This window comes from Augochlora pura, chromosome 9 (assembly GCF_028453695.1).
Source record: "Augochlora pura isolate Apur16 chromosome 9, APUR_v2.2.1, whole genome shotgun sequence".
In the NCBI taxonomy this organism is placed as follows: domain Eukaryota; kingdom Metazoa; phylum Arthropoda; class Insecta; order Hymenoptera; family Halictidae; genus Augochlora; species Augochlora pura.
Genome location: NC_135780.1, coordinates 2,189,571 through 2,211,326, shown reverse-complemented (window position 1 = coordinate 2,211,326; position 21,756 = coordinate 2,189,571). Strand labels below are relative to the sequence as shown.

The window sequence follows — 21,756 nt, the reverse complement described above, 5'->3', positions numbered from 1 at the left end:
TTAATGTAAACGTGGGTCGATTCACACCATTAGCCCCTTGTTTCCGTGCCGAAGGAAATAAAGCTTGATTTATAGGCAATCTTCCGGATTGTCCAAAGGGTCGATGTTCATAGACGATTTAACACGATGCTCTCGACTCTCGAGCAATCAATTTACTTGAGTGACGCCACTTGCGCGCTAAGTGTCTCGCAGGTAATTTATATCCGGAAAGATCGCGGAGAAAAAAATCGGACGAAAACAGAGCGAACCTCGCGTGTACGCCGTAACGAAGTCCAGAGTAACTTCGCCGGTCGCTTTCGCGTTGGATAATTCGATTTTTCCGAAAAGTTCGAGGGAAGGAACGGTTCGGCTGCCGGCCAGAACGAAGGAGACGGAAGTTCTCACGCGAATTATCGCGGCGTCGGCGCCAATCTCGCCGTAAATTGATCGGGAAATATTAATCCCGCAGCGGAGATGCGTCGGCGGCGGCGTGGGTTCCGCGAATTCCCAGGCGATCCGAAATACCGGATAAATTAGCCGGCGAACGAGTGTTTTAATCTCGTTGAAACTTTAATGGATATCGAACCGGCTGTGTTACAATGGCGACCGGCTGGTCCGCGCCGAATAAATTCCTCGCGAGAGAGAGAGAACGCTGAGAAACGCGGGAGGGACTCTCGGTGCATCGCCGGGACTGGAAAACGCATTGTTTAGGCTGCACTTATGCACCGGCACCGGCCGACCGGTGGGTGTGTCACGAGCGTGAAATACCAGCGAGCAGAGCCTGAGCTCCGACACCAGCGCAACAGTGGGACAAGCGGGCGATCTAGCTGGAAAAAAGTCGCGTCAGAGAAATAAATTCGTCTTCTATTTGTTCATGGTACGGAACCTTTACCGAGACTAATATTATCTACAATAATATATTCAGTATCTGTACAAGCATCGAAATTGTTGCACGAAAAATTGGAATTGTAACAAGATGATATAGTATATTCATTTCTGTTATAAAAGACTTTGTGTGGGAACAATGAATAATTATTCTTGAACTTTGATCGACTATGAACTATATCGTACATAAGCAGACGTTTAGAGGCCAGTATAAATGTGTAATAAAATTAATATATCGCGTCATTTAGTTCACATAATATACACAACAGATTTTTTCAAAATTTAACTGCTAATATCTGCTAATCTACTTGTCGCATCATTTAAAAATTGAACCTACGGACCATGCCGTCACAAGTTATACAGTTTCTAAGAACAAAAATTTGCCAATTAATTATCGCAACTGAAAAATTTAGTTCACGATTAAAATTGACCGGAAATGAAAGTTTAATGTCTTCCGTTCACATCCAACACGTATAAGTTAACGTTAATAGCGTTACTACTGAGCTGAATTTTGTTCCACCGAAATTCGCAGGTCGTCCCAGTATGCAGCAGCTGGGCCGAAGACTCTGCGAAGATTCTAGCTCTAGGCAGATCCTAGGGCCACCATCGTGGCTCGGTTCGGCGGTCTCACAGCTCGGCCCTAGGACCTCGGTCTCCCTCGAGAAATTAATTATCGGAGCCGGCCCGTAAACCGAGCCCGGGCGACACGCCTTTAATTAAAAGTTCAAAGCTAGTTTTCGGAAAAGAAGCCGCGCGAGACCGCCCTCAGACCGGCTAGCCTCCTCGGATAATAATCGTAAAGACAATGCCCGGTACTACCGGGAAAGTTGGGAACGTCAGCTCGGCGCCGTGAACCGGGACTTTCGTATTCTTAACCGGGCTGGACCAGTTAACTCGTTGTTTGCGCTCGCTTTTTAGTCGCTTTTAATTCTCTTCGCCAGACCGTTTCTTCCGTTTCATTAGCCCACGTTCCGTCGCGGACACCTTTCCGCTCGCGAGAGGAACATGTTCGTCGTCGATTCGAAGCCTGTTCATCATAATCGCGACATCTCGCCATTTATTTCTGAACTACATAGACCGCGGATCTTTATGCAAATTCATACGCGATTTAACCACAATTAGAATCGAAGAAATATTTCCTGTCATTGGTTAAACGATTATACATCGAACAAAAAAAGCAATTATGAGACGTCGTTAATTTATGCATTCTCTTGTATTTAAAAAAATCTAGTTAACCGGTTAGCAATCTCTTTTGAAATAATTAGCAGATTTTTATGGATACACTCGTCACGAAGGAATTACTATATTTTGTGTTCCGACAAGTACGCTCTTAAAAAACAACTGGTGAAAAATATAACCTAACAAACCTAACCTAAAAATATAAATAATCTAACTGGTTAAAAATACAGAGCCGGAGTTTGCGATGGTTTGTCCGACAATGCAGAGCGGAACAGCTGACCTTTATTTACCAGCCCGTTCCAAAACTATATTAACACGTTCGTGTTTTCCGAGTTTGATACATTGTATTTTATTCTTTTTATTCTTATTTCATTCTATTCTATTTTATTTCATTTTATATAATTTTAGTTGATTTTCTTGTTTCATTTTACCTATTCGATTTCAGTGGATTAATTTGCAATCCGAAAGGAAATCAGCAATGTTGACATACTAACACGTTCGCCAGCAACGTTTGCGACAGAATGAAATTAATTATGTGTGCGCTGCTACTAGAAGTTACAATTCGCAACAATATATTCGAAGAACTTCTGACGTCTCGCTGACACAGTTAACAATAGTTTTGCTAATCTTTCGTAAGAGGATACGTTGTACTCGGCAAATCGTTACACCTACTAAAGCTGTTGTCGAAACAAACGCTACCAGCGGAAGCGCGACGCGTATTGGCCCCTATTGTTCCGTTTTTAGAGTGTCATCCGGAAACTCCGCCGTTCCGGTCGACTTAGAGAAGCCAGCCTCGAATTATGCGCGAAGCACTCGGCAAAGCGAAGAACACGAATAGGATAGAACTCTGACGGCATGGAATCGGTGTCCTTCCACAGACGGCGAGAGCTAAAAAGCGCAGCCCATCGAAACGTTTCTCGGCTAATCAATATCGCGGACGACGCAAAGAAACAACCGTTAAACCGCATCGCGGCGTAAAAGCAGCTCCTCGAGGAACTTTCAAGGGCGGAACTACGCGAGTGGGTCGGGGTAGCAAAGTGGCCGATACAATCCCGTCCCCGGAGATTGATCGGCGACCTCGAGGAAACCACTCGAAAAATCACGAAACTCGAAGATGAAACCAGCCCCGGATTCGCGGGAATAAAAGGTATCGGCTGCCCTTTTGATCCCCGGAGCCGGCTTCGTAAACGTGCACTTTGCGGGGAGAGACGGTCGCCGGTATTGCATTACGCTGTTCCATTAACGCTGTTATCCTTATTGCGTTATAATTGCGGCGAGCCGGCGACGTCGCCGCGAATTAATCCGGCGAGACGATTCCGTCTACGGGCGTCGGGGTCGGTTTCGAAATTTCATCGACGGGACCAAGGGGTGCAACCCGGTTTGACGAAGTTTACTCCCCCGGACCCCTCTGCGGCCGGTTTCCTCCCTGGTAACGGAGATCCCTGATGCACGCCGGCGGCCGACACGGCCACCGCGACATCTAACAGTCACCTGCGGAGGCACCTATGCACCGGCCGGCCAAGAAACTGCATAGGCTCGACCCGGGGCTGCAGGCAACTGCGAGATCTGCATCTAGTTCGCGTACCCTGAGCGCTGCAACTGCAATTCCCAGGTGGACGCGGGTCACTTGGATCGTGCAGATCGAGGACTGAATCTTTCAGAAGGTTTCACCCTTCGCGTTGCAGGGGTTTGATGATTTCACGGTCTTTTCTTAACACTAGATTTACGGAATACTTTGAGCAGCGATTTTAGATTAGTTTATAAAAGTAATGACAAGATATGTATTCTGATTTTTAACTAGCGTTATCGTTGTATCTGTTTCAAGTGATAACTGGACTGCGGATTTATGCATTTATGCAAAGTAATTTAAATGCAAAACGCTAACACTTTTATATTCCTATCGAATCATTTAAATTATTAATAGGAACAGTGAACAGGTAGTTTTTATTTTGCATGAAAATCCGCAGTCAAATATATTGAATAAATAATTCATAAATGTGCCTTATTAAAATGTATGTACCACCTGAATAATTGTAAAAATTAGTAACTCATTACTTTCACGGGTTTCGTAAACCTAGTGTAAATTAATGCAATTTCTATATCTTCTTCTAAATCGATTTTTAACAGGTTACTACACGATATATTGAAGACAAACGGAAACTATACTATAACATTAATCAAACATTTGCTAATGAGGTACCAGATTCTAAAAGTATAATTCTTGATGGTCTGCAATTATATTTGCAAATAATTCAAGTTTTGTATTTTTTATATTTTCCTTAAAATATAAGTGAATTCTCTGTAAGTACGAAATTAGTATAAACTAATACGGGCCATTTGAATTAACTGAGTTTTCCTAAAATGGCTAAAGGTGCCAGTAACAAACTAATTCTGATACACTAACAATAGCACAGTTTTGAATATAATATTTTAATGTAATGTCAATAGGAATTTTAATAATCGAACCCGACCACCCGAGAGAACTGTGTTCTGCGTTTCTGTTCCATCGTGGTCGATTTTCGCAGCACTCAAAATCGATGTACCGACGCCGACAAATTTTCAGTTTGCGGCATGATAAATTAATTTAATCTCATTACAGTTTGCCGTCATTAAAGATAATAGCGATCGAAAATTATGAATCATTAATCGGCGAACCTGGTATCAGGCGTTTTGGAAGCGACAATTAACGGTTAGCAGCCGATTACTGAATTATTCAGGTACCGTAACTAACTACGAGCATGCGTCAATTAGGCTACCCTCAACTTCGATAATCAGCTCCAATATCATTGTTCTTTGGGACGGTAAAAATCGTTCTTCTTTCTCGAAACAACTCTCCGTCATTTACTCGTCCGTGCAGCCGTGCTAAATCATTCACACTCTCGCAACTAAAAACACAACATGGAGACGAAGCGTAGAAGTTACGACATGTGACAACGACTAGATAAACGTCGCTACGACGTGACTGCAAATCAAACTCTACCTGCAGGTTAAAGGTGCGTTTACTAAAGAAGAGTGCGCCATAGAATCGACTGAAGGCAAAAGGACACGGTAATTCAACCCTCATGCGCTGCTCAAAAGACCGTAATGCCTTAGAACTAGCGAGTATTAATTTAATTGATTGATTGAATTTTCTACGATTTTTACTATAATGTACGCTTGCATGAAGAAGAATATTTGAAAAATTCTCATAGAAACGTGGAAGAAAAAGTCAGAAACCAGTCATCTCGACCGGTTCGATAGCTCTAATGTTAATGGATTACTCCCGTATAAGAATAAATGAATAAATAATAGCAGAAAATATCCTGTTCTTGCGTGTGACGCGCAGAAATTGCCGGCATTAAATTTCGACGGTTCAGCAAAACGGATTACAATCGGAAGAAACGGTCCGGGACAAATGGACAAATGGACCCTCGCGGCGCATGAGGATTGAAGAATACGGTAAACGCGGATCGATCGTCGGTGAATTTGAAGGTACTCGCCTCCAAATGGGCTTCTGGTCGTCACGTTCGTCCGGTTGGTTCAGGAAATTGGCGTCGTTCACCGCCGAAGACGTGGATCCCCGCGGCGACCTTGGCCCGCCCTCCAGCTCCCCGATCAGCACCTCCGTCTGGCCATTTTGGAACGGGCTGCTGGCTCGTCGTTCCCCGGCCCTTCCGCTCTGCACCGGTGTCTGAAACCAATCCACGAGTTCCCTCGATCATCCGCCGGACCGATCCTCAAACAGACCTCACCTCCGCGGGACCTCTGACGATCGTGAAACGGGGACAACCGCCTCTATCGTTGGCAGCCCGAGAGAGGACTTGGCACAAACGAGCTCGAATTCTGCGGAGCAATCCGCAGTCTCGCACGTTCGGTTCGACCGTTTCTCGCGACACCGTATTTTCTATTGCTCCGGCGATCGAGTAGGTTCAGCGCCGAGAGATCTCGCGGTGCTATCGCTGTGCCAACTCTAGGACTACCGACGACGGCTAAGATGGTGGTATGCTAATGGATTCGCCAGCGAACGACCGTTCGGTTTTTCCGTTCTTTTCTTCGCCGATTACTAGCAACATTCTTCGACGCGTAACCTCGCGAATTAATTATCCGGTGAACGAGACACGGACAACGAATCGACGTTGTTCCGGGAAATGCTTGCCACACGACCGACCAATCAGCGCGGACGTGCCGCGCCGCGGTGAGGCCGCGTTTACATAAGCGACGCGAAGGAGAAATCATTTTTACGCGGGAGGTGCGAAGACGGCGGAGGCGGGGGAGAGACCGCGGAGCCACGGCTCTCCGTCGCTTTCAAGGATATTAAAAAACGGACGTTCGACGGTCGACGGTTCCTCGGGGAGATCTGTCGCGGTTTTAAGAGGATTTGATTCGGTTGGACTGACCAAAAGCTTCGTCACCTCGGGGTGGCTCTGCTGCTTCTCGAGCGCGTCCTTTCCCTCGATCGAGTCCTTGCCGGGCCCCTTCGGGATCGTGCCGTTGCTCAGCTTCGGGGCGAAGGCGGTCGAGCTCGGTTCCCTGCGACATTTTTCACAATTTTATATAAATGCAACATAGACGAGCAGGGTACAATAAAAAGTCTCGGTTCGCGGTTTTGTCACTTTCGCTACCAGCATTATTAACTTACACCCACAGTGGCTCACAAAAATATTCAAACATCTTTTAAACTTCCCTTTCAAACTAGGCTAAATGATTTAAATTTCTTTAGATGATAGAATGAACTAGCATACTAGATGATGACTAGTACGCTTTTTCTAAGTTTAACCCCTTGCACTATAATAACGAGTCAGACTCGTGATAAAGATTCCATGCAAGATGTACTAAATATAAATATTATTAATTTGTTTGCACATGGAAATAAGAATAAATTCTTCTGTCACCAAAGTTCAGAAACAAAGGTACATAAAAGCAATAAAAGAAACAAAAATTGTCTAGTCTATTAAAAATATTAAGGATAAATAAGTGCTGATCAACATAGTGTGGTAAGAATCGTAGTGCAAGGGGTTAATATTACTAAAAACTCCCGTTTTTGAACTATTTTATCTGAGCCTGCAACGAAAATTTAAGAAATCCCGTTCGTAGATGCATGCTGTCGTGGTTCAGTCGTTTTTTCACTTGTCCTAAACAAAAGTGTCCCATTCATGGTAATTCTCCCCTACCAACGGGGATGCAAATAAGAGATGAATGATTGGGAATGCCTGGCGAAGACACGGCCCGAAGCCGCGGGGAACACCGTGAACCGGCATTGACTTCTGACACGGTGATGCCACCGGAACAAAAACAACAACGGTATGCGCGGTTGCGCCGCGATGGGGTATCAATCACGCCGATCGCAATGCCTCGCATCCGGCCTGTAATTGCACTTCCCATCGGTTACGACGCGGCCAGTTTTCACGTTTCGCAGTGCGCCGCAGGTTCCGCGCTATGCCAATTCCTGCCACAGTAGCCAACAAACAAACATAAAAACAATACAACTTCTTTTCGTATCATCTCTTGCATCTGTTCTTTTATCATCCTCTTTTCTTATTTTTTTTATTTCTTTTTAAATTTGCCATCTGTGCGACTAAATGTATTATTATCTTATGTAATGTATATAATTATATCACTTTATTATAAAAAATTAGAGAATTTTCATAAAGATCCGAACAAAGCGGTTTTTTCTATTCTTCAGAATTTCTACGAAATTGATTTCACGAGCTCGGATTGGGGAAATCATAAAAAAAAAGTGAGAAGCACGTCGGAATGACGCTGACACGTTAGCTGCTCAGTCAGCAGTCGTAAAAATTGAAACGGGGACGAAAAGTTGAGATTCATCACAGATTCCAGCATTTCGCGCATTCGTAAAGACGAAAACTCTTCGAAAGGGTATCATCTAATGTTATATTCAACTGAGCTTCGGACAGCTTCTTTCATTTTTCGCTTAATAGAAGCATTGATAGAGGAGGCATAACTTGATCTATTATTGACTCTGGAACTGAAACTAGATCGTGGCTCTGCAAGCTTTGATCAGGTTGATATATTGGCTTGTTCGTGACAGTATTCATTTTCCCTATTATTTCATTATTCTTTGTATTTATTTATCAAATCAAGTACTCCTCCAACAGTCTTACGAAACGAAATTCTACTGAAAACCGAAACAACTTTTCGAATTTTCCAGCAGTCGAATCTCGTTCGTTTCGCAGGGGTCGGCGGCGAGCGAGATTCGCATGAATTTTGTAATCGAGGCAAAACAATGGGCTCGAGCAGGTGACAGTCCGTTTAGCGGACTCGCCTCGCACGATTCTAGGACGTAGCCGGTCGAGGACGATCCACAAGTGTGTCCTATAAAATTTAACAGTCTGTCAATACCGGTTTACGAGCGCGGTCGCTCGGACGCCGTGGCGCGCCGCGGCGATCTTTCCAACGGAACGTGCTGTAAAGAAGGAGGACCAACGGAACGAAACAAAAAGAAAATCGTGTCGCGCCGTGGTTGCTGCGAAAGCGGGGAACAGTCGGGAATGAAATGGCACTTACTTGTCGGCAACCGTCACGGTAATTTGGTTGTTCGTCACATTTTTGCTCGCGCTGTCCTCGCTGGTGGACGCGGCCGACTCGTTGATCTGCACAGAACCGAGCACGCGAAACGATCAGAGAGCCACGTGGTTACCTGGCAAACGATCACGCTTTGCCATACAACAGGGAAAACAGGCATGCATAGACAGAGAGGAAGAGAAAGAGAAAGAGAATCAAAGGGGGATGAGAGAAAGGGAGATCCACCGTCCGGGAAAAGCGTTCGCGATCGATGCTCTTTCGCGGCGCGACAAGCAATGGAAAAGGAAAAGCGGGAGAGGGACCAAGAGAGTCGGGGAGAGAGTGAGAGAAACCAAGTCGGCTCGCACAAAGTCAGAGAGAAGCGAAAACGTTTTTTCGGGGCGCAACCTGTGGAATACGCCGGCGGAGCTGCGCTTCGGCCAAGGCCGTACATGATCGCGCGACCGCCGCTCACTCGGGCTCATTTACTTTGCATTCCGCGTGTCATAACTAGCCTCTGGTGAACGAATCCGTTCGCTTGTCTCCGCCGCGGCGAGACGCAAATCCACCGATTCGCCGGTTCGCAAGCTTCTGATCAGTATGTCCGATAGATCCGCGGCAGGCACGCGGACGGAATACGAACTAATTGTATTGAATACAATGGCCAGGAGCAAGAGATAGGCCACGATCCTCGGCATTGTACTCCGCGTGGAACGAGTGTCGCGATCGATCGTTTCTGCTGCGTGTCGACTGCGCTTCTTCGACAGCGGAATGCCTCGCTCGAATGTCGAGTCAGCTACGGAAACGTCCTGCGGACTGTATCGTTTCGAAACCGAGCAACTCGCCGATGAATAGGACTGCGATTGTTGCGATTCTTGTCCGTACTCGGAGCTTCGCAGCCGTTCTATGGAGATCTCCTATAAACGGACGGCGCTGTGTCCACAATAAACAGATCATGCTATATAGACGATGCGCTAATAACCAGTTCGAATGCCAAGGATGAAATACGAAGCTGCTCGTTCTTCCGTGAAGGAGGCGAGCCTTGGAGATCGGTCTCGAGTGTAGACGTAACTGAAAACCTAAGGCATGCGTACCAAAGGGGAATGCAGCGTAGGAATTCGAACGTATCAGTCAACTCTAAACTTGTCTTTAAGTGGAGAGAGACAGATGAAATCTCTAAACCGGACCTCGATCGGGACCTCGGCTGAACTTCAGAAATTTATCCTCCGAGAGAAGATGCACTACAGAGGCTTGTTCTCGAATGGAGTCAGAGGATAGAGCTAGAAACGTATCCGGAGGTGGGAACACCTGAGTAGCTAAAGTTATTCAAATGTCGAGGTGTTCTATGGATATTGAAATTAGCTTCGAAGAGAAGCAATACTAACGAAGATATTACACAAAAATGGAAGTATAGCAGGGACCTCAAAACTTGTCCGTAAATACAGCCACAGCTTAAAGCTCTCGATCAAATGAAACGCCATAAGACGGTCGTCGAAACTAACTCTTGGAAGTATAATTTATTAGAGAAACTTCTTTCGAAATTAAATCACGGTAGAGACCCTAAGACTTACCCCTAATTGTAGTTACCATTTAATCCTCATCTGATCAAATGAAATACCATAAGATAGAAATTGAAACTAGCTTCTCAAAAGAGTGTTTACTAAGGATACCTTTTTCCAAATGGGACCACGGTATAAACTCCGAAACTTCATTTGGTCGAATCAATTGTCATAAGATGAACGTCGAAACTAGCCGCTACAGAACCTCCTTCTCAAACGAAACCACAGCACAGACTTCGGCGCAACAGAATCGAAAGATCGCGAGGCCCGGCAATCGACAAACGGTCGATGGACTCCTCCCCGACACGATCGCCCTCCACGTTTCGCGGGCCCGACTAGCGTTCTATGGGGGTTACGTAAGGCGTTGTTGATCCGACTCGGTGAAAGGCCAGCGAGATCTTCTTTCCGCGGGCCGATCGCCGGACTGGAAAAGCCTATGTTCCCGCGATCGCTCGTTACACCAACGGCGCTTACCTCTTGCTGGAGGATCGCTTGAATATCGCAGGGCTGAATCTTCCAATGGGACGCAAGCCTCTTCAGTCTTTCCTCGGCGCGCCTGCAACCGAGAAACATCGTCTGTTACGAACACGCTTTTCATTTAACGCCTCAGCCGTGGTTATTTAACAGGCTTTCTAGAACCGGCGATTTGCGGCTGGGACCAGCCAGATCACCGATCGCGATCTGCGGCGAGAAACTAATCAGACCCGGAGAGGCCTAATTACTTCTTTTCTGCTGTCGATCACTTTGGTCGTTAAAAAGCCTGTTATTCAATTTTCCGCGTTCGAACCGACGTTGTTCGAATGCGTGCACACAGCGATTCTTTCCATTTTCTTGAGATCTCGATGCTCTGTTCTACCGAATACTTGCTCAGCCATTCGTTCCTGCTTTAATAACCAGATTCCGGATTTTCACGTAGATCGCAAGAATCGTGCAAAAAATGAAGTGTACTTCTACGTTGACTACTTGCTTTCATCGTGAGCGTATAAAATTCGTAGCTTGACAAAGACATTTACCGAATTCGGTTATTTATTAATAAGCTACAGATTTTTATATAAAATAGTAATCGTCTCGCTCAGTTGTAAGATGTAAAAATTACGGAGACATTTATTTCTGTTCTTAATCATTTTAACGAGTTGTCAGTAACACGACAATATTTTCAAATTATATGAACGTTTCTATTTTACGTTTCATCTATTCATTTTTGTCACAAGTGCATAAAATCCTCAGTCTATCATTATCACAAACTCCTGCAGCAACAGCATTAATTTTTTCTGTCTCCAAATGTTCCAACGCAATTTACACTATGCATCTTCGAATTAAAGCGCGATGTATATTGCACTCTGCAATCTGAATGGTATCTTTCTCGTTTAATTAATAAATAATAATAATTATTATAATAATAACAATAATAATAATAATGCATATCATTGAGCAGATCGTGTTGTATTATTACACGTGAAATCCGCATCTGGTACGAGAAACCCGACGCGATTAATTGCAACGCCGAAGAGAGTGCATTAATTACCTTTCGACGGCGATGACCCAAGCCTTCCGCACCCGGCCAGCCTTGAAGCCGTCCAACTCTGCGCAAAAACAATATCAATCGGATTAATCCTCGTGAATCGGTGTTGAGTGCTGTTACGTGTACACTTGAACAGAGAAATCGAGATAGATCGCGAGAAAGAGAGAGAGAGAGAGAGAGAGAGAGAAAGTGGCGACGCGAGAAAAGCGGATCGATCCGTTTTCTCGCCGCGTGTGTCGGACCTCCGCCGTTCCTGACCGAGCCTCCGGCTCCGTCCTCGTCCGGCTCCTCATCGTCTATGAACTTAATGGCGGACAGATCGAAGTGTCTCGCGATATCCTCCACGGTCTGCTCGGCCTCCGCGAACCCGGCCGACCTGGACCCGTTATCGTCGCCGTCGCCGTCGTCGTCGTCGTCGTTCTCGTCGACGACGAAGGTCCTCGAGTCGATGGCCGGCGGCCCGCGGGCCGAGCATCCGCAGAGGATCATCTTGCGGAAGAACCTCGACATCCTCTCCTTTCCTGCGTCCTCCGCCCTCTCCAGACACCCGAAGAACCGTTCGCAGAACCGTCGAGTCAGTGTTTTGCCGAGCACCGCTTGTTTTTCTCGATCGTTCTCATGTTCCGAGCCACGGCGACCAAGTTTCGCGTCGCGGCGCTCTCTCGGACACGTTCGACGAAACTTTTCCGAAAGCACACAGACACACGGTGGAGTACAGGTCCGAGCGACAAACGTCCCGGGTCTCCCTCTCTCTCCCTCTCTCTCACGCTCTCTCTCGCTCTCGAGGGAGAGTTCTCTCGTATCCGCCGCGACGGTCGGACGGAAGTTCGCGGATTTTTCGGCGGAAAGTTTTCGGCTGCTCGAGGAGCAGAGCAAGCGAGGTGACGAGGAGTCGAGCAGACGCGGCGACGATGTTCGCGCGCGCACGTGTCGCCGGACCATAGAAAATAAACTCTGCGACGACGGGGCCGGGGAATGGATGGCACGGCGCGCACCGACCAAGGGGTTTATATTTGGAACCGCTCGCCGACATCCACGATAAAAATTAAGCACCGGAGACCGAGAGCGACGCGGTTTACGCCACTGAGAATCACCGGCCGCGAATCTTCCGTTGGGAAAACGAGGGCCGCTCCGATTCAGACCGCCTTTGACGATCCTGATTACGATGCTGATACGCCGTTATCCGCGGTGGCTGTTTTATCTGAGACGTAAAGCATAGTCAGTTTTGCAAACTGATTCTTAACACGTGATACGTGGAACAGAAATTAATACCTTTCTAAATTCTACTTTTACAAATTCTATTCTAAATTTGAAAGAAACCCCTTCGTATATAATTGATAGCAAAATCTTGTTAGTTAATATTCTCTACAAAATCTACCTCTCACAAACTTTACTAATTTCGAAGGAATTCGACCGTATTTTTAACTTGGAAAGCGCATATCGAACGCGAGACTTACAATAAACCTTCGCGAATTCTATACAGATTTCCCAATTAAAATCGACCATAAACGCGTTACGCAACGATTTTGTAATCCGGTAAGAATAAATATGACACGAATTTTCCACTAAAATTGTTGTGTAGAAAGTGTGCTCGGAATTTAAAAAGAAACCGCGGGCCGGTTAACTTCCCGCAATTAATCCGAAGGAAATGCATTACGGTCTGCTTTATACAAGGTGTTCCGAGATTTCTTTGCCAAACCGCGAGAGCTTAACGTAGACACGAGAAGAAAAAAAGTGTTATATAAAGTCAGTGGATTATTGCTTTGTTACAGAGACGAAAACGAAGATAGATATTTTATCGTTTCACCAAGATTCAGTATTTCCGCTCCGTTTCTTTGTTCGAGTTTATTTCATAATTGAATTTAGTGAATTGATAAACGCAGATCTGTTCGATATCCTCTTAGATGTACAAACCATACAATGAACATTATCCATCGGGGAGATAATTTCCGAACACACTGTACACTACTCGGCTATAGATCCCCGAAAATCTAAGCATTCCGCGAACATCCATAGTCAGGAAGCCGCATAAACAACACAGAGCAGCGTATCCGCAGCGAATCTAAGGAACTTATGTTCCACTTTCTAACTGCGAGTGATTTATTATTTAGGGGAACGCGGGAAACGCAATGAACGGAAGACTCGAGCACGGAGTCGCGCATAATGAACGCGAGACGCTGCTAGAACTGCCGATCCGTACGGTTTGCCAAATATTGTGCGAATTTTCAATTAAAATTGATTCGGCCACGTGTCCTGAGAATAAGATAGATATCACGAGACTATCTTTAAGGTACCAACATCGTTCGCAAAGAAACGCATTTTTGTCTATTATTTCAAAACGATTTTTCCTTATTGTATTTTGCTCTGCTTATTGTACTTAATGCAAGCTATTTTATTTTGCAGAAACACGTGTAATCTAGTTACGCCTTTCCCGAGAAACCTATCTTACATTAGACACTGTACTCAACATGCAGCGACTGCCATATACTTAACGACACTTGAGTTTTCCATTTTTCTCGTCACTCCGAGTAATAGTTAAATTTTCCAAAATCAATTCTTGTCTAATAGGCTACTCCATCTGTCATTTAAAAAATAATTCGCAAGTCCTACAGTCTTCCAAGTGTTCTTAAGTATATAACCAGCATTGTAGATCTTGGCACGGTAAAACGAATCACGCTCGCAACGGAAGACCATCCCCGTCTAATTAATAATCGAATCGCCTAACGCCGCCAAAGTTCCAAGTAGCCCAGCGACGAGGTCGCACAGTGGAAAATAGTCCAGCGGGCGGCTGCGAGCGCGACGGTCTCGCGCCCGGCAAATAATCTTATCGTGCCGGAGACACTCGAGTTTCTGGAAAACAGCCACTGACCCGGAAGAGCGGCAACGAGTCAGCACGATTTTCATTATTTTTCAGCGGGCTCGCCAGCCGGCGAACCGGTCCACGAATAATGGGATCCGGTATTAAATTCGGGACAGAGCCGTCGCGTAAATTGCACGCGATTTTATCTCCGAAATAATCGAGTAAACAATCGACGGGATGCCCGCCCACGCGTCCCACCGTATCGAACGGTCTCCCTCGTCGTTCCGAGATTCGAGATTCGATTGGGACCCGTCGACCAAGATTTTTATTGTCTTCGACCGGCGAGTTCTATTCTCTCTCTCTCGCTCTCTATCTCTTTCTCTCCCTCTCCCCACCTTGCGCCTTTCGTCGTCAGACCGGCTGACGGACTTTTCCTTTCGTTAGGATCGACGGAAACACGACTGGTAATCGCTTTCTGGCTCGATAACACGCGATCGGGGCAAGCTATCGATGAGCATCGAGAATGCAACAAATTGGAGCAGAACTGTATTGGTGACTTGTTCCGACACAAGTGTAGGTGTAAACAGCTATTATTCAGCCGTTGGGAGAAGTGGACACCGAGGGCTTGGTGAAGTTCAGTGTTTAAAATTAAATTCTATTCGAATAATATTATATATACGGATAATATTTCAGATAAATTCTACGAACGGTACCTGTTGTAAAATCTTGTCATCTGTAACATTTATTTTGTTCCGGATTTCTTATTTTCGTAGATTGACGAATCCTGAATAAATGCATTTTGTTGACTTAATGCTGGACTTGCTGAAGCTGAATTAATACCTTACACTGTCATATAAAACTGAGAATACTGAATTTATTTAGATGGTTCGCCCCATTCAACGATTTTCTACGAAAATATCTTCTCAGTCACTTTAGTCTTTCCTTTGGCGAAACTAAAATAGAAGACCCATTGGTTTTTGTGAAACTCCGTAGTGTATTATATAAAATTAAATTAGGTTAGATTCTCTGTCGTTAAAAGACAGCGACTCGCCGCGTCTAAAATCGATAGAGACGAATCGCTGGTTGTTTCCGGAGAAAATTTTCGTCTAGGCCGCTAATAAAGACCGGGCAGAGGTCTTATACAGCGTGCGCAACAACCTGAAACGTTATCGGCTCTCGGCTGGCTCGAAAGGGAGCAGCGAAAGGGAGAAGAGCTTTCGTTCTAAGCTGACATTAGCGCATCAATGGCGGTGTGGGCGGCGGGTCTCGCCCTTGAAAAATTGTCTTGGCAAGCGGAGAGGCGCTTTCTCCGAATCGTTGGGCGATATTTGAACACGTTTTGGCCGGCCGCCAGGTTTTCCCACCGAAACGGAGCAGATCGCGTTCCATTGTTACGGATTTTCTTTTTCGGGAACTCTCTCGCCGGTGGCCCGACACGAGAGACCGCCGGAGAGCAAGCGAGAACAAGAGGGGCCGGGTAAATTTACGAGTTAACAGGGACTTGAACCAACCGAGAGAGTCGAACGGTGTGTTTGCCGCGAATCGCGTTACCTGCTCGACGCTAAATCGCTTCGGGAACCGCGGCGGTGCTGCTTCGCCACGGCTTGTCCTCATCTTTTCTCATCGCGAGCAACGCCGTTGAACGCGTCGGAGAATTATCATCGGCCGAGCCACAAAGGCTTTCTTCCCCCCCTTTGTGGAAAACCGAGGACGGGAACCGCCCGCATTATCGAGTCGCGGATATGTTTATGTAGATCCACGGTTTTATGGGCCGCTTAACATGCTCGCCGGCGAACCCATAAAAATTCCGCGACGACGCGTTCATACACACCTCTTCATAGATACTTTATGCTTACACTCTAGGCCCCGTCTTCGGGAAATTTATACGAAAACCGGCGATAAAGGCATCGTCCTTTCCATTTTCCTTCAGAAGCCCTGCGAGTTCCCATGCATAGTAGATCCAAGTACGAATGTTTCAATCTCGATTAGCGTATTTATTAATCTCCCTTTTTACCGAATTGGTTCTTTATCTGGAAGATTCGTTTCAAGGCTGGAGAATCTATAGCGTTTTAGGTGAAAGATAGTATGCTAATAGGCCGAGGATGTCTATACGATGAAAAATTTCTCCTACGTGGTTTACAGATCCTGGAACCAACCAGAGGCTTGCTTTCTCCCATTCTAGTACGCTGGTTTCAACACCGAACCCGTTAAACACTAAACTCGTCGATGCGTTCGTTTCTTAGAAGGTTGCACGCAATTATAGATCTTTCGCGATATTATACAGAAATTTCTTTTCACTGACATAGAGCAGTTACAATTAATTTTCCTCGTGGAATTGTGAGTAAATTTCTTTACTGTGACACAAGGAGTAACTTACACGGTTATATTAGATCATTGAACAACGTAGTACAATAGCTAGACTACAGATTTTATACATTTATGGTCAAAATGGGTAGGAACAATTTCAAACGGTGTGAAAATTAATAGAAACTAAGAATATCGATGCAGTCATTTGGACTTATTAAATTAATTATTATGTAGACACTTATTTTACATAAAAATCTACAGTCGAATAATACCTTGAGTTAGATTTAAGTGTTGGTGCTATCTTAATCTAAAATTGCTAGTATTGGTACGAACTAATTCAACAATGAAAATGGGTTTCATGTTACAGTAACATATGTGGTGTTTGCTGTAGTTTGATGTTTCATGTTCGACAGTACTTTATAAATTCCGAACAATCGGCAGCGGTTTCAGTGTCCGCTGAATCGTCGAACTCGACCGTACCGCAAAAGCAAAGGTGTCAAAAAATTGTTCACAGTTGCGAAACCAATTGGAATAATGGCGACCGGGAAAAGTGAGAGTACCCCGGCACGTTTTTGAAGTGAACGAGCCCGTGCACGAGAAAATTAATCGAACTGTCAGGCCCAACCATTGCCTGTCCGAATCGATTTTAAACAATCTTCAACTAATTTCATTGTCGAACAGTACACTGTGCACGGTGTTCATCGGACGCGTAAACAATGACTTCCGATGATCGATCTAGTTCGACAAAAAAAAAAGTTGTCGCGATAGCTCGATGCCGATTCGCGGAATCCGGTTCCTTTAAAACCGTTCGACGCGGGACAATCGAACCGGTCGAGTCGTCGAAACGTTGGACACACGGGCCGATAATGTTGATTACCGTTCATTAAAATTTCATTGACAATGACTTGATCAAACAATGGCTGAGTATCCGCGTTATTGGTTCCGCTGCGTCAACCTGTTTGCCTCGGAATAAAGAACGGACCAGGTATTGACTTTTGGCTCACCAAAAATGCTATGAATATATACGGACGGCTTGGAAGCCGATCAGGATAAATACATTAATCATAACGTTGACAGAAATTAGGAATTTGTAAATTAGCTATAGCAAAAATTACAATGTCACCGATAATGCGTAGCGTAATTTTTGTTACTAGATAGCATGCGAATGAACTCGATCAGAAGACATAAAAGAAAAATGTCTTTTTTTAGAAAACTATTTTGTTTAGTATATTTATTTATTGTTGTTTAAATGCTTAAGGGTACATATTTCCTCCTTTTACACCGAGATCTTACGATGAGAAAAAAGAAGAACGTGGACTTGCACGGAATGGATTCTGAACCGTCCGTAATTATAATTAGACCATTTCCCTTGCGAACGAATCGACCACGGATTCGAAGGTCGAAGCTTTCCCTTCGCAACGATCCCGTAAAACTTGCTGCGCGATTTTTTTTCTCGGCGGTTCTATCGAACCCCAAACGAAAGGGGTGCCGGCGAGTTTACAATCGTGTAAAATCGTCATGATGAGTTTACGGGACCTAACCTTCCCGTTCCTCGTTTGCGGTCCATAAAACGGCGAACAAAAATCGTACTTTAAGTTTTAGGTGGTCGTTCGAAAGAGGAAGCTCGGACCTATGAATCTGCGTTGAACACAGCGGCGAGAAAAATTTCCTAAGCTTTCCATAGTGCATTTCGACTCGCGGTATTTCACGAACGACACTTGCGAAAAAGGACACCCTTATCCGGGTGTCCTTAATTATAAATAATAATTAACAAGAATTAGCAATTTTGTTCGAAGAAACTATGTTTCAAAATAGTTCAAACTTCGGCAAAACTTTCCTAAAAATCGGTGTAATACTTCCGTGGCGGCAACACATGGCCTAATCCGTCGGAGAGAAACGTCGAACGATTCGCGCGGCGTGCGACGACAACGGCGTTGTTCGGAAAGTGCGGACGAAGTTCGATCTTCGGCGGTAATTCGTTTCGGTGTAGCCTGTGTGGCGTCCCTAGGAATAGCGAGAGAGGAGAGGAAAAATGAGAGAGGGGCGCGCGGGGCGAGAGCGGTTGTTCCGTGAGGTTTAAGAAGCCGCGCGGTCGTAATCAAAAATTTCGCCGGATCTGGGTCAAACAACTCGTAACCTTCGCGTCGCGCTTTCCCGCTTGACAAAGCTCGGCCGGGGGAAAAGCGTGCGCCGCCCGCTTGGAGACCGGACGAGGAAATTCCATGAGAAATTGCTCGCGAAACAAGGAAAGACGAAGCGGGAAAAAAGCGACAATTTTCGAGCCGGCACGTCGCGAGACATTTTTGCGCGCGAGTGTATGATAGGAATATCTAGTTGCGGTCACTTTAAAGATTTACATTTTCAACGGAAATACTCTTAAAGTCACGTACAAGAAATGTGCAAATTTTAATAAACAATCCGATAGCTTTAGGTTCGATATCTAACTTAGTAACAAAATGATTAGAAGATTATTATAATTTTATACATTTCTGAGAGGACAAAGAACAAATTCATTTTTCTTTGTCCTCTCTTTCTCGTAAATAATTTTTTAAGTATTCATTCTGCATAAAGATCCGCAGTCGAATCGTTACACCACTGAAATAGTAAATTATGCATTCTTCATCGTTTGTGGCCACCTGTAGACCAGTTCCGGCCATGTTTACTACTATATCTGGCCACCTTAAAAATTTCATATCATCCGTATCATAGTAACTCTATCGCAACGATGTACGAACCGCTCGAAGCAGCTGATTAACCGATTTAACAATTAATATTTTCTCACGGAGGGGGCCAGGGCGCTCTCTAAACTAAATCTCGCGTAAAATGCGACCGGTCACGGTCGAACGTGCCGCCAGCTCGCGCGGATTCGTCGAATTCGGGTCGAGGGAAACGGTGCCGTGACGACGACGTTCCAGGGAATCCTTTTCTCGGTCGGAACACATTGTTATACGGCCGACGACGAGATATAGCAAGCAGAATTCTTCGGCCGACCTCGGCTGGCTTTCTCGCACCCCCGCGATTGTGGATTTTTCTTTCCGAGTTCGATTTTTCCGAGACATTCCTCGCCTTTTACCGTTCGAGCCTCGAATTCGGCTTTCTATCTCGTACGAGGCTCCTAGAGATATGCGCCTTCGATTTTTCATCGAACCAAGCATTGAATCCGTCCATATAATTCTTAATGAATTTTTTGATACGATAAATATGTGATCTTTCATGAGAGATCGAGCTGAGAGGTCGAGAACAGTGTGATTTTCTTTTTGTATGACGTTCAGAAATATTTCTTTAATTTCCCAAGCTTTCAACATGTATACTCTTTAGATTCTTAATGAATTACTTAATGCTTTATTATTTTTTTAGAGTTATTATCATTATATTTTTAGAGTTACTAGACCCTTTTAAATAATAGAAGTTAATTATACAGAAGAAACGTAATCCATAAATTTAACAGAATTTCTTATTCAATCTTGGAACTTTAAACACTTTTCTTAGAATTGATTCAAGAATATTAAAATTATTTGAAATCTTGAAAGTTTCGAAAGCGTTCCAGGTGTATTTTCTCCAATAATCTACTTCGATTTTCTACGATTCTTGTGATTGCATTGGTACACCTAATTAAAGATCCTACGAGGAATCGAAAATTAAATAATAAACTTATAGCGAGAAAACTAATCGAACTTTCGGAAGACACGCAATTAAACTCCAACGCGGAGTTCTTGCAATTTGTCATCTTCTAGCAGAGTTCCCGCAAGAGATGGTTTTTAGTTGCCGTTTACAGATTCTGGCTCGCGCACGTACTTGCCGAACAAGACATTACCAAGAACGGAATTATTGTATTACGGTCCCCAGACAGGATCCGGGCAAACTCGTAAAATTGTCCTCCCGAGGACCGACGTTTATGAATACTGCAAAAGCTAAGCAAGCCTCGAGGTTGCTCGGGTCTCGGCTCGTGGTCCAAAGGTGTTAGCCTGGTTTTTGAAGCTAATGACGGTAATCTGGCTGAGGAGAAGGGACCGATTAATAGTTCAGAAGATGTTCGACCGGGTGAACTCCAGGAGTCCCCGGACCTCGGTACGTACTCGTATTAGGTCAATCCGTGCGTTCGTGGTTTTCCGGGGCCACGGTGTGCAGGAATTTTTGTGTTCTCGCGGCTCCGGCGAATGCGATCTGTAACGCGATTATTTGAAAAGTTTCGCAACTTCGATGCTCGAAATGGGTTTCGGGGAAGTTTTTCGCGAAAGCCGAAAAAGCTTTATTCGGCGACCGTGTGCATCGTGCACGTGTGTAGCCTGTTAAAGAAAGTAACTTGATGGGTCGCTGTTACGGAATTATTGACATTTACGTAGAATCGTTCCTTTTAGCGCGACATCGTTCATTTTGCGAACTACTTTCCCGTAAGATTTATGCACCAAGACAGAAATTGTCGATCCTTTCGCCGATAAACAATATTCTCGTTCGATGGATCTCCTACCATTCGTCACGCGCCTCTGCTCGCCACGATAGCTTAACAAATTGCTTAAGAACTCCGCATACGTTCTCCGGCGGTGAAAAAATCTGTTCCCTCGTACCAACACTTAGCCTACCGACTCGAACGCTACGACACGGAGGTAGAAAAATCATGCCTCGTTATTCCACGTCTCCCCTTCACGCAAGAAGTACCATTTCCATCTTTCAACCGTCACTATCTTAACAAATTGTTCGAAAAACCAACACGTATTTTTTAATACCACCCGTACTCGAACGAATGACTGGGAAGGTAAGATATGGATGTAGAAAAATCCTGAACCATTATTCCACGTTTCTCTTCCTCGCAAGAAGTACCATTTGCATCTTCCGACCATCAGTATCTTTCAAAAATTGTCCGTAAAATCCACATTCTGATAGTACCTAAATTCAAAATAATGACTCGGAAGATAAGATGTGGACGTTACCATTTTAACCATTTGCATTCGGCTGTCCCCTCTCGGGGGACATCGTAATTCTAGCATATCACTCGGATGTCCCCTCTCAGGGGACATTAAAGTTTA

The 21,756-nt window shown here is 44.9% G+C and overlaps 1 protein-coding gene across 2 annotated transcripts in view; it reads right to left on the bottom strand.

Moving 5' to 3' along the window:
• The window catches only part of LOC144474662 (uncharacterized), a 106,388-nt gene that overhangs the window by 65,670 nt on the left and 18,962 nt on the right, over positions 1–21,756 (bottom strand). Inside the window, exons 4-8 of one of the 2 annotated variants that reach the window (XM_078189759.1) lie at positions 11,629–11,686; positions 10,578–10,659; positions 8,548–8,633; positions 6,435–6,552; positions 5,523–5,713 (exon numbers count right to left, since the gene is read on the bottom strand). In XM_078189759.1, coding sequence (XP_078045885.1) covers positions 5,523–5,713; positions 6,435–6,552; positions 8,548–8,633; positions 10,578–10,659; positions 11,629–11,686 — 535 coding nt within the window. Of the gene's footprint in view, positions 1–5,522; positions 5,714–6,419; positions 6,553–8,547; positions 8,634–10,577; positions 10,660–11,628; positions 11,687–21,756 lie in introns of both variants that reach the window. The other variant, XM_078189758.1, reaches the window with a different exon arrangement.